Genomic DNA, 13394 nt, shown 5'->3' with positions numbered 1-13394 from the left:
TGAAAATCATTGCCTAACTCAAGGTCACAATGTATTCTCATGATCTCTTCTAAGAATTTTAGTTTTAACTTGTACATTTAGGTAGGTCCATGATCCACTTTAAATTAATTTTTATATATAGTGTGGGGTCGTGGTCCAAATTTGTTCTTTTGTAGGTGGATACCCAGTTGTACTAACACCATTTGTTGAAAAGACTGTTCTTTCCCCATTGAATTGTCCTGGCCCCTTTGTGGGCAATTGACCATAAATGTTAGGGTTTATTTCTGGACTCTCAATTCAATTCTATTTCATTGATTCCAAATATCTATTTTTATTAGGCCTCCTTTGTTGAGTCAAAAACAGAGCAGAGGCTAAAAGAGCTCATTTACTCGAATTTCCACTCTGGACTTCTTCGAGGAGCCCGGTGGGGGTGCTGCACCCAGGGCTTATTCCAGGGCAGCTGGCCTGTTGAGGAGAGGGTTTGAGGCTTGGGGGGGAAGATAAGGAACATGAAGCCAACAGGGTTTTCCTGTCCCTCCTGAAGCTGCAGTGGTGGTCAGCCTGCAGCTCACATTCCTGCACAGCCCCTGCCCTGGAGGCCTCAGGAGGGAGGAATGGAGGGGGGCACACTGAGGAAGAAAGAGGATACCTTACCTGGTAGTTAGGAGCCAGAAGATACCCTCCCCTCCCCCGCCCCCCCCCCGCCCCCCCCCCCCCCCCCCCCCCCCCGCCTACCTCAGCACCTCACATTCTCCTGCTGCCCTGAAGAACCCCATGCTGAGCCTCCACTTACACCAAGGCCAAGGGCATCAGGGCGCAAAATAGCCAGGCTGCTCAGTCCTGGAGAGCATGTTTGGAAACGGGAGAGGGTGGGCAGATGCCCAGGCCCCCACTCCCTGCCTCTGTTTGGGTGTGTAGTGCAGGACAGGAAACAAGATGGGTCTCCAAGTCCCCTCCCCACCATGGGCAGTGTCTGCAAAGCTGCCCTGGCTCACGGGAGTGGGAAGGCGCCTGGGAAACTTGAGATAAGGTGAGAATTTCACAGACTAACTGCCTGGCCAGGGCCACTGCAGCCGTGGCCTTTGATCAGAGAAAAGCAGAAAGCTGGAGGGAGGGAGCGGGTGTGCGACGCAGGGGCTGTGGGCAGACAGGCGGCCTCCCTCATCGAGTCAAACACACTTTATTCAGCATAGGAATGTCTGAACACAAGGGCCTTGGGCAGGGTTCCTGACAAAGAACTCTGCTTCAAGCCCCCTGTAAACAGAGCACAGATCATCCTGTGAGCCATGGGGACCAAGAGGGAGGGGGATCTGCACAAGGTCTGCATGGGGTCACACTGGCCAACACAGGGTGAAGCTGGGGAACTGAGGCAGGTAGCCAGCCCAGCCTGGGAATGGAGTGAGCAGCTCTAAGCAGCTCACTTAGAAAAGCCAGGGTGGGAAGACGGCTGGGGTCTGGCCAGTTCCGGGGATTATCTCCACCACTGGAGGTGACAGGATCAATTTAGCTGCAGCAGCCAGGGCTGCTGTGCCAACACATGATTAAAAGGCCCTAGACCCACAGCCAGTGTGAGGGTGACAGGGAGCCGGCCCCTTGCGGGTGGGTGTTCAGCACCAGCCCACGGGGCAGGGCCATGCAGCCCTACCAGTCGCCTTCAGTCAGCGAACTATAACTGACACTGACCTTCCCTGCCCAGGACCCCACGCCCCCAACTTGGGCGCAGTGTGGAAGTGGGGAGGAGCACTGATGGGCAGAGCAAGGCCAATCCTGCCAGAGAACCACCCTTGATGACTCCAGCCCTGCACTCAAGACTTATGGTGGGGGTGGAGAAAGGTCTCAGGGTCTACACCAGGAAAAAGCATCAATTTAAACCCTTTGCCCAGACGGTGTGCCTGTGGCAGGACCCAGCATGGCCTGAGAAGCAGCCAGCCAGGATCTGTTTTCTGTCACTCCCAGCTGTGCTACATTATGCAGGGCGCAAATAAGGGGGGGAAGAAAGGGGGGTCTGGAGGGAGTAGGAGAGTGTGTGAGTGTAGGGTGGCGAGGAAGGTGGAGTTGGGTACCTTTGGATCGTTGGGGGGACAAGGATAAGCCGCGCATGATAGCACAGTGGGGTGCAGCTGAATTCCTGGTGAACAAGTGCTCTGAAGACAGAAGGCCAGTGGCAGACGACTGAAATACCATCTTCCTGGACCCACCCTGCTAACCCAAGGGTGGGGTGTTAAAGAGCACCCCCACCCCAACCAGTAACGAGAATGGCAGAGGGGGTGGGGCTCACAGTCTAGGTGTGGGTGGTGAACGTACTTCTTCCATGGGCTGCGGTCTCACATGTAAATGCACACAGTCACCACCAGGGGACAAAGAGGGGCTATGGTTAGCTGGTGCCCAGTGGCGCGAGTGACAGCCAGAGCCCAGCTTTTCTCTAGAAAATCGCTATACTACCACACACAAAGCTGAGGTGGCAGGGGACCCAATGGAGGGCCGCATCTATCTAAATGACTCACAGGCAGCTGGGAGAGACAGGCAGGGATGACACGAATGTCCCAATATCCAGGGATCACAACCAACAGATAAGAGGCGCACAGCTAATCACCACGGAGGGAGTGGGGGAGGGCAGCGGGGACACAGCCTCACGAGGGGCTCACTCGTCAAACTTCCCTTCCCGAATGTGCTCGAAGGAGAAGGGTAGGAACTTGAAACCGGTCCCGCTGTAGAATTTATTCTGGAACTCGACCCTGGGAAAAGGGAAGAGGGAAGTCATCATTCCACAGAAACCTTCTGAAACCTTCTGGGGTTTCATAGTTGGGCCAGAAAGATGCCCGACCCCATGCTCCTCAAAGCCACCCTTTCCTGGAAGAGCCTGGGAAAGCAGCTCTTCCTCCTGCCACCCTTCTGCCAGCCCACCAAGCCCAGGCCCTGACGACTTCCCACAGTGCACACAGCTCCGCTTCTGAGGCCCAGGGCCTGCCCTCAGCAAGAGCACGGTCCTCCAGTGCACTGGTGTGGCCTCAGTTCCTGCTCTATCCTGCTCAGCAGAAAGCCACGTGCAAAAGTTCACTGGCTTGAGTCCCTAACGGCAATGAAGAGCCCCCCCAGAACACCGGCTCCTGACAGGGACTCAGCGCAGATCTCTGAGGGAAGCCCCTGAGCAGCTGTGAGTTGAGGTTTGGAACCATCAGGTGAACACCACTGTCTTCTAGGGGGGAGAGAAGAGTAGAAAGGGTTGCAAGTGAACGTTGGAGGCTTCTGATTTAGGGGAGGAAATTCCCAGGAAAGGGGGGAAGTCAGGAAGGGAAGTCTCCTTAATGCCACAGCAAAAATATGCTCCATCTACAAAAACATCTGAGAAAGAATTCTTCTCTTGGGGACTGAAAGGAAAAACAGAGCTTGAACTCTCTTCCCAGGCAGCTCAGCCTCCATCCCTCTGGTCCCCTGGGGTCCTCTCAAACTTGAGGGGCAGGAAGAAGAGTGTGCTGCTATGAGCAGAGCCAGGCTGCTTGGCTGTGCTTCCGTGTGCAAACTCGCCCTGGATGGCTGCCCAGCAACCAAACCACCACCAAATAAGGGCAGAAAAATGCATAATTCAGAGGATAGAAAAGTCAAGGAGAGCTGCCCTGAGGAATAGTTTCCACTCAGGGCAGCACGACTCTGGGGATACCAGAACCCCTGCAAGAACAGGCAGAGCTGGGGGCTGGGGCGGGCTGCAGGCAATGGTTTCCTGCAAGGCTTCCTCCTCCCTCCAAGCCATGAGGGGAGGAATTGGTGAAAAGCAGCGGGTGGGGGGGAGTGGCCTGGGGCCCAGCAGAGGCTTCAGGACTGTCTGTGGGTGGCACTGAGAAGTCCTGGGATGCTGGCTGAGGACACCGACTACAGAGCGACCAGCTCCACCCCTGGGGAGAAGAGGTGAACAGAATTTTCTGTGGGTGTAGGAACAGACAGCATTTTCCCTGCAGCCTCACATTCCAGGGGCTGGACCAAGGTCCCAAAGCCTCTGGAGAATTCCCATTAGTGCCTGGGCCAAACTCCCCAGGAAAAACAGGATTCAGGGGGAGGAGCTTCAAACCAGTCAGTCATAGGATTCCTGGCAAGAGCAAGTGTAAACCAGGACCTGGCTTCACCCCTACATCCCAACACCCCTAAGAAGTCCTCTAACCAGTTCTAGCTACTGGGGCCCCCCCTGGGGGAAGGCGGTGGGGTGGGGCTAGGGTCCTGTTTGTCGCCAACTGCTGTTAGTTCTGAATTATTCATGTGGGGTAGGTTGTGTTCGCATAGGGCAAGGGATTTCTGAACAACTGAAAATAGACTGACATGTCCCATTTTCATTCAACAATATGTAGCCAGATAGTGGGCAAGTCACCTTTGGGTCTGTGAGGTTATCTGGAACTCTGACCTCCTAATTACACAAAGAATTCTAATTCCAAATTAGGCAAATGGAGGAGAAGCTTCAGAAGTTTTCAGATGCCCGCGGGGTCACCACCCTTCTTTTGGTATCCCTCTGCATGTCTTATCTACCCATGGGGCCCAGTGGGGACACATGCCTGGGATGGGGCACATACATTCTGCTGTGGGAGCTGATGGGTGGCCCCTCTGTCATGCCACTTGATACGGCTTCTCCCACCAGCTGCTGCTCAAGGTTAGAGACAGTGTGGCCACCACAAGGGACATCTTGGATATCTGTGGGTCAGCCTGACTTTACCTTCCTTCTTGGCCATGCTCACCCAACCTCCTGGCACAAAGCTGGAAAGCAATTTTCCTTTCGGTCTCCACGCCCTCTTCTCCCTCCCAACCAGGGAAACCTGTGCTTCCTGAGAAAGCACAAACATGAAATTCTCTGTGTGGGGCCACAACGGGGCCCCACTGGCCACCCTGCAAGTTCTTCCCTCATTGGGGCTCTGCTCTGGGAGCCTCCCGGCCCTGCCATGCTCTAAACCACTAAAAGGCACCTCAGAATTCCATAGCTGTGAGGACAGCCCCAGGCAGTCAGTCGGATGGGTTTCTCTGCCACCTCTTCCAGATCTAGCACCTGGCAAAGGCCACCCAGTGACCCAGAGGATAACTGGGAGTCCAGAGAGATCACTCCTGCTATGTAACAGGAAACCTTGTTTCCTTTAGTGAGTGAAGGGGGACAGAGTTCCGGGGCCTCTTCCCTTTCCTGGCGGGGGCAGTTTTAGAAAGATGATTCTGGGCCCAGCTGCTTCTCTAGCCCTTTCTGTCACTCTCTGAGCAGTTCAGGGCCTGGAACACATGTCTGTGTGATGGCTCAAATGTCAGGATGATGATGTCAGCGGAGGACTACATTTCAGGTGTTCTTACTTCTCCTGGGGCAGGCATTCACTCAACCATCCCGTGATGTCTTGCTGTGGCACCACTGCATTCCGCACAATAAACTGGTTCCCAGTTCTGTGCCTTTAGCCATCAACCAATGTGTGAGTGTACAAGTGTGCACATCTGCAGGTATGTGGAATCTGCTGGATAAGAAAGGGTTAGGTTCCTGTAGGTCACGGGGCAACAGGCTTTCTGCTAAAATCAGTTTGGTGTCCAGTTACAACTACAAATCATATCCCTGCCTTTGCCTTTTCTGAGGAAGGAAAGACATCTAATTAGGGTGGCAGGAAAGCCCCGCCCACTTTGCTCTTTCTTTTCTAGCAGATTCCACATACCTGTAGATGTGCACACTTGTACATTCACAAATTGGTTGATGGCTAAAGGCACAGAACTGGGAACCAGTTTATTGTAAGGAATGCAGTGGGACACAACGCAGGAGACAGAACTAGCAGGCTGGCACATTAACCTGCTCATTGTTGTTTTCCAATGTCACCCACCTCCTTCTCACCTTACGTAGATCTCAGACTAGTGGTTTCTATGTTATCAAATCACATGTTTTTCTTCTTGTTTCCATTGAAGAGACCTAGGCCTTGTATAATGGGGCAGCCCTTGCATCAGAATCAGTAAACCCCAGCTGACTACCAGGGGCGAAGTGACAGGTATGAAGATGCCCAGGCTGGTCACCAGGAAAAACAGCAGCAATGTCCCTGCAGCCATTTTCAGCGGGGACCAGCTGTTCCCACCCCTCACAAGATGGCCACTCAGAACTCCTGGTGGACTAAGACCAGGAATCCTTGAAGCACATCCATGTTCGGCCAGGAGGGGGTGCACGAGCACCAATTTCATTCCCTCCTTTTTAGTGGCAGGGATGAGCTCCAAACTGGCCTCTTATGATGGGAGTTGGAAAAGTTGCTGCACAAAGGAGTATTCACTGTTTTTTTTCTCTTCTACCCAATACTTCCACTACCCCAAGCCCCACCAGTACAATGTGGTTGATGAGCCTGTTCCTTGCAAACTACATCTAAGAGGCATTCAGATGGTATCACGCATCCTTCCACGCAGTGTGGTCTTCCTGCTCTCCAAACAGACTAAAAGCAGTTTCTTTACAAGGGACCACAGCCCAGTGCTGTCTCCACAGGGCATTCCACTTAAGCAGGGGAGCCGAGATCTGCACTTGACCAAGTTTACCGTGCCAGTCACTTGGTATGTGCATTACTCCATGTTTAATCATGGCAACCTTGTCACGTGGATATTATCCTCTTTTCACATGAAAGTGAGGTTCAGAGACGTAAGTGCTTTCCTCAGGGTCACCCAGCCAATGTGGGCAAAGCTGGGATTCAAACTAAGGTAGGCCCAATTCTGAAGCCTGCTCTTTGTCACTTGTCACGTCTATCGGCTCATTTACGAGGACTCATTCATAAGGACGTGGGAAGACACCTTCACTCAAAGGTCACAAGTGAGCCTGAGGAAGAAGTAATCCTTCTGGCAACAAAATATGACCTCCCAAACTACCTAGGCCCAGGCGACCTTCCTCGCACCCTGCTGTGCCTGGCCCACAGCTCACAGTTCTGGTCCAGCACTTTGACTGCTCCCCACCCCGACAGGGAGGAGGCAGCAGGCTGCCCACTTGGGCTGGAATCAAAGTGGGGTGGTAACTGTTCCCTTAAGCCCAGGGTTCAGGAGACAGGAGAAGTGACTGGAAAAGGAAGGAAGCCAAGAGTGCAAGAAAAAGTGAGTCACCACCGCTGGCTACGTAGACGTTCCCTCACACCGAGTGGCTGAGGAAGTGTGCTGGGGAGAGAGAACGCTGATAAGCTGAGCACAGGGGAGCGGCCAGCACTCTGAATCATGCAGCGCTCCTAAGTTCCTGGCTCGACAGTAAACAACAGCTGGGTGGGGAGGAAGGAGGCGAGGAGGAAAGCCAGGCCAGAGAGCAATGTGGACGGATTCCTCTAAAGGAACTTCTGAGGGAAGAATAAATCCCAACCACGTCTCCCCCGATACGCCTCTTTTCTCCTCTGTAATTGAGAACAACAAACAGCGCAATCTTTGAGGAGGCTTATAACTAAGTCAGGAGAAAAATCAAAGATCAAGGGGGTGGGGAAGAGGTTTCTTGGGTTCAGATTTTGGATTTTCTTCAGGTTTGGATTAGTGATGGAAAGAGACATTCCAAGCTCTCTTCTGATCTTGAGGTCATTAATATCTAGGGGTTCCTAAGGTTAGGTCAGTGAGTTTATGACCCCCTAAACTGGTAAAACTGTGTATGTACACAAGGGAGGGGGGTATTTCTCTGGAGAGAGGGCTCAGAGCCACTGGAATTTGAGACCCAGAAAGGGAGAATCACAACATAAAGGAGTAAATGGAAAACTCAAAGAGGTAGGGTGAGGGTGGCCAAATGGCTCAGTTGGTTAGAGCGTGAACTCTGAACAACAGGGTTGCTGGTTCGATTCCCACATGGGCCAGTGAGCTGCGCCCTTCACAACTAGACTGAAGGACGACTTGGAGCTGATGGGCCCTGGAGAAACATGCTGTTCCACAATGTTCCCCAATAAAATTTTAAAAAATAATTAATAAAAAAAGAGGTAGGGTAAGCCAAATACAGTACAGGATGCCTAGTTTTTAGTGTCAGTCTGTCCCATGCACATTTGGGAAATACTTATATTAAAAAAGCAAATAAACTATTCATTGTTGATCTGAATTTCAAATTTAACTGGGCGTCCTGTAATTTTATTTGCTGAACCTGGCAACCCTACTTTGAAGTCACGGAGTCACAGCCTTGCCCAGAGCCCAGCTCTCCCCTCCCTGGGCTGAGCTCTCTCTCCATGCAGAGCCATTAAGAGTCACAAACTACATCAAAGAAAACAAATCCCAAACACAGCATTCTGAAGCTGCTTTAGTGTACTGAGCTGTACGCTATGGAACCAGGAAGCCTCCCCAACCACATGGAGCTGCCAGGGCTCCTACACCGGCATAATGACAGAACAAGGGGGACAAAACTGGGGGACAATGTGTTCTAGCACTTTCCTGGAGTTAGAATCGATTCCAGAACTGCTTTCATTGCTCTCGAGATAGGAGGAAGTTCTATGCCAGAGCAAAAAACCAAACTCAAACGACCAAATGAAAAACAACAAAAAAGTAAAATATTAATACAAATAAAAGCTCAGCAGATCTTATAGGCCATAATCAAGAGAACTGAAGAATGCGGAGGGCAGAGAGAGGGAATCTGACAACCCCCGCCGAGAATGCTCCCTGGAGGCTGTGAAAAGTGAGCTGTGCCTATCTGTGTGCATTTCCTCACGCTCGCTACTAAGACAGGTCCCTGGGTGTAGTCATGTGAAAGCAGGCACCTCCTAGTCTGTGGATTCTGTACAGGAGCAAAGCTGCCCTCGGTGTAGCTAAGGACATCTGCCCCCGCCCGGCCCCCGGCTGGCCCTCCCCTCACCAGTGTAGCCGCAGTGCGTGGAGGAAGGCCGAGAGGCCCTCCATGATCAGGAGGATGGCCACAGTCAGGGTGGCAAAGGCTGTGAAGATGAAGAACAGCACCAGACTTCCTGCCAAGCTCTTCACGCTCAGGCCGATGTGGATGACCATGGTCCACAGCACCTCAGACAGCTCTGGAGACCGGGAGACATATAACATCCGGTTCAGTTTGGCAAGAGGCGCTGTGGGCCTCACATCTTGCTCTTGCCACCCCTCACCTGAAGTGGGCCTTGAGCCCTGGCTTCCCCAGACCTTGGTGGGACCACTGGGCACAGCTAACCTGGCAACAGCTCTGGCCCTCCCATCTGGACATCATTCTCCCTGGATTTAGGAGCTGGGATAATCCCAGAACCTTGGTGTAACTTCCACTCTCGTTCAGTGCTCCCACGTGAGAGAGTGCCCAAAGAAGGAGAAAACCAGTTTTTGACCTGAGAGAAATACACTCACGTGCATGAGCGAGACTGAGGGCCCAGAGCCGCAGGTAGGAGGCGGTGTTAGAGATGCAGCCCAGGCAGTACTCGATGGTGTGGATGGCCTGGTGGACCATGGTGTCTCCAAAGTCAAACTGTGGTGGGAGGAAACCAGAGAGAAGCTATAAGGCTGGGATGGGAATGTGCAGGAGTGTGGGTGGTAGCCATGTGGCACTTTGGGCTCCATGGGCCAGGAGCCCCCAGTGCTGCACTCCAATGGGGATTTCAGCTATGCTGTCCCCAGAAATCCTGCCTGGCGTAGCCCCCCACTAGGGCCACTCCCATTCCCCTCAATACACTACATTTTAATGAACTACATCTTCACAAGAGTCTTCTCAGCACATCTGTTTTTTCTCTCTGCTAGGCCATGAGCTTGAGTGGAGCGTACATGGTTAAGAGTGCTCAGAGAAGACTCTGGTCCCAGGACTCGAAGCACCTGCAGCTGGACCGGCTCTGGCAGACTCCCACCTGTGAATAAGCCATGAGAGCACAGGACGGGCTTTTCCCTGGGCTGGAGGCAACCTGCCTGGAGGAGACTAAACCCCTACAGCCACTTTCACTTAGTTTTACAAACTGCTGTGAGCAAGATAACTAACCTTTTTCTTTTGTGACTTCTGAAAAGATGACATAATGAAATTTTGGCCAAAGTTTTACCAATTCCTACTCAGACAGCTGATTAACACCAGACAGAACATCTATTGGCTTTTGTTTGTTTTCCTCACACCCCTTTCTCCTAGTTTTCCTTTCAACATCAAAAATTATTTCCAGAATAAAGGGGTAGGGCTGGAACAAGCTTTCAGGAGTTCACTTTTAGGACTGTTCCAAGCAGCTGGGGAATACAGATTCTCTAGAAGCACTGGGTGACTTTCGTGGCCTCTCACTCTCCCAGGTAGAGCAGCCAGCAGCCATTACAGAACAGGAAGTAGGTGTCTTCCTGGGGCCCCTAGCCATAGCCCAGATCAGAACCCCAGGAGCAGAGGGCAGCTGCTCCATGGGACTCCCCAGCCTACCCTGCCCTCAGGTCAGAGTCTATTTTTCACCAGTTTCTTTCAAGACTCACCTGACTCCACACCCAAAGGACACGAGAATTGCCTCGGGAAATCACATGAGGACGGGTAGAGAAGGGCCCTGGCTGGTAAAACACTAACAGCCCTGGCCTCCTGGGTGTGGCCAGTGGGGAGAGACACCAGCTCCAACATACCATCTTTGAGCGACTGACTCATTTTCTCTCACCTCTGACTACACCCAGAGTATTTCTGGGCTTTTCTTCATCCAGCCCCCTAGTTACTCTGAAAACGAGGGTAATCCTAGTTCCCACAACCCCAACAATGCTGTTAAGAGCTCTTTCCCCCCACTGCTGGTTGGCACTCCAAAGCCCATGCTCAGAGGAAGGAGAGGTCCCTGGCTTCAAGGAGCACAGGTCTTCATTCCCAAGAGTTCTACAAAAGCAGTGATTGCTAGGCTCCTTAGAACCAGCCCCTTACAGCATTTTCATTCCACCTCCAGTCTCTCTTGTTAAAAAAGAATGGAGAGGAGGGAGGCAGCTTCCCTGCCAGGCATTACCCTTACTTTCTTCCTCCTGTTCTTCATTCCCAACTTCCTGCTTTGTATCATTGGGCAAGTCTTCTTATCCATATAAAGGGGGAAGATAACAGGATGAGAATCAAGGGACTCTGTCACTCCGATCCGCTGATGAATCAGCTATGATTGGCGATGGATGGCTGCAGATTCTGTCTCCATTCTCCACTCCGCTACCTCACTGCCCATCCACTCTCCACCTGCTTCGCCCTGGCTTCTACCCTCTCTGCTCCACAAATCACCCTTACCTCCCAGTCATGCGGTCTAATGTTCTGTGTCCTGACTGAAACTCTGGTCACTGTCACCTCTTCCTCCTTCCTCTTGAGACACTCACCTCCCCTTGGTTTTCCTCCTACCTCTCTGGATGTGCCTTCTTAGTCTCCATCTTGGTTCTTCCTTAAATGCCAGAGTTCCAGCCTCAGCCCTGACATCTTTCCTGTAGCACTGCCACTCAGGGCTCCAGTAGCCACCCCTATGGAGACGCCCAAACGGACACCTCCATTTCTATGTTGCCCGTTCCCAACTAGCTGTGCTCCATCTCCACCTGGGGCACCACAGACGCCACCCAAACTAAACTAATTAATTACTGTCCTCTGACCCCACCAAGACCTACTTCTATTCCATGTTCCATGCCTAACAAAGTGTCACTACTGGTGCCCCCAGTACCCAAGCCTGGCAGTCGATCTCGAATCTTCACTCACTCTCACGGCCTCCATTCAGGAAGGCACCGGGACCTGTAGCTTTTACTCCCTTGCCTCATGTTGGTCCCTTCCTTTCCAACTCCCCCTGCAGGTAAATGTCTTACCTCACTTCAGGCCTCCCTTCTTTTCTCACTCATAGCAGACTAGCTGATCTCCATGCCTCCCGACTGTGCCCCCTCACCAATCCAATATACCCTCTGCCCCCAGTAGGGTATTTCAGCAATGCACATGCACTGTTACTTCCAGCTTCACTGCTCTGACGACTCCTTGCTGTCCAAACACTCTATGGCTCGTTTCTGCCAACCTCTAGTCTCACCTCTCACCAGTCCCCCAACTCCTGACTCTGAGCTTCAGCCAAGCCGAGTACTTGCTTATCCCCAAAATGTGATGGGCCTGCAGGCCTCTGTATCTTTATGATAACTATACATATACATACTGATGGTTCTACATGCCCCCTCTCTCCACAGAGACTCTTGACCACAGTAACTTAGTAGTAATTTCCTTAGGGAATCCTTTCCTGATGTTCTCTTCACCACCCACAACTTAGTGTTGGTCAGATGCCCCCTTTTTACGTGTTCCCATAGCATCCTGGGCACACCCTGATCACAGCATCTGTCACCCAGATTGTCTCCTCAACTTGTTTGGAAGTTCCTTGAAGGCAATGGCTATGTTTTTCTTCTCTCAGTTCTGCAGCACTAAACGGAGTGCTTGAATGGATGGGTGGGATGAATGAATGAATGGATGGGTGAGTGGGATGAACCACCTGGTGAGATGGCACAGTAGGGAGAGGTGGCACTGACCCTTGCTGAATGGTTACAGCCTTCAAAGATTTCCCAATCAACTGTCCTGGCCCTGGACTAAGTGTCCCCCCAGGGACAGGGGCTGCTGCTTCCACTGGGCTGGAGCGACGACCTGCATAGGGTAAACAGGTTTTCACAGCCAAACAAAATGGGGAAGTTCTAGAAGTGGGTTGGGCTTGGAAAAAAAGATGTTTTTGTTTGAAATCTTTACATAACTGTGACAGTTATCCAAATTTGGCTGTCGAGAACTAGACTGTGTGTGTGCCTGATAAAGTATTATGACTCCTTAGGAAGCTACAGGAAGCTGAACCTCTGAGGGAGCTGGGGACCCAGAGACTGGGGCAGCTGAATTGCAGTCCATCTTGTTTGGATGCCCAGCTCTCCTGGGACAGGACTACAAATGAGGACTGCTCTGACAATGACCATGGCATTGGGAGCTCAACTAGGAAGATGTTTAGAAAAGAGCAGGATTGTTGGAAGTGGTGGTACTGGGAGAGGGCTGAGCTCCTCACTAACATGGGATCCCACCCCGCCCAGCCCTTCCAGGCAGCTCGGCCAGCGACCGTGCATAGATGAGTGGTCCAGAGGGACCCAGAAGCTCCCAGATGCCAGCACAGGAGCCTCCCCAGCCTTCAGGAAGACTGAGCACCGTCTGTTTTTATACAGAATAGCAAAGATTTTCCCACTCCCATCCAAGTGCCCCTTTAGAGAGGACCAGGAGAGCCAGGAAAGGGAAGGGTTCATAGGTCTAGGTATTTTAGAGAGAAGTTTTGGGCAAGATGCAAACAGTGCAGCAAGGCCTTTCAAAAACCCAATTCCAAACTTGCACGTTGCTAAATGAATTATTCCTGAGCTCGAAGCCCTACTCCAGATGTGGCCTAAACATTTAGTCAACTTTCTTTCTACTCCATTATTCTGTGTGTGTGTGGCTGGTATAATACAAACTCCTTTCATACAGATGGATTGTTCTTTCTGGGATACATCTGAGAGGCAAAGCCTCCTTTTGAAAGCTGCCTGCCTCCCACCTGGGTCACATGGAGGCAGAGCTGACCCCAAGCGCG

At 51.9% G+C, this 13394-nt stretch overlaps 1 protein-coding gene across 8 annotated transcripts in view; it reads right to left on the bottom strand.

Moving 5' to 3' along the window:
• Window positions 1-1143: 1143 nt before the first annotated feature.
• The window catches only part of ATP6V0A1 (ATPase H+ transporting V0 subunit a1), a 52155-nt gene continuing 39904 nt past the window's right edge, over window positions 1144-13394 (bottom strand). For all 8 annotated transcript variants that reach the window (XM_033089773.1, XM_033089775.1, XM_033089777.1 and 5 more), the window contains 3 exons: window positions 9232-9349; window positions 8747-8918; window positions 1144-2714 (listed from right to left, as the gene is read on the bottom strand). In XM_033089773.1, the coding sequence (XP_032945664.1) occupies window positions 2621-2714; window positions 8747-8918; window positions 9232-9349 (384 nt within the window). In that variant the 3' untranslated portion in view covers window positions 1144-2620. The remainder of the gene's footprint in view (window positions 2715-8746; window positions 8919-9231; window positions 9350-13394) is intronic.

The sequence above is a fragment of the Rhinolophus ferrumequinum genome, chromosome 21, assembly GCF_004115265.2.
Source record: "Rhinolophus ferrumequinum isolate MPI-CBG mRhiFer1 chromosome 21, mRhiFer1_v1.p, whole genome shotgun sequence".
NCBI lineage: Eukaryota > Metazoa > Chordata > Mammalia > Chiroptera > Rhinolophidae > Rhinolophus > Rhinolophus ferrumequinum.
This window is presented reverse-complemented; position numbering and strand designations above follow the sequence as displayed.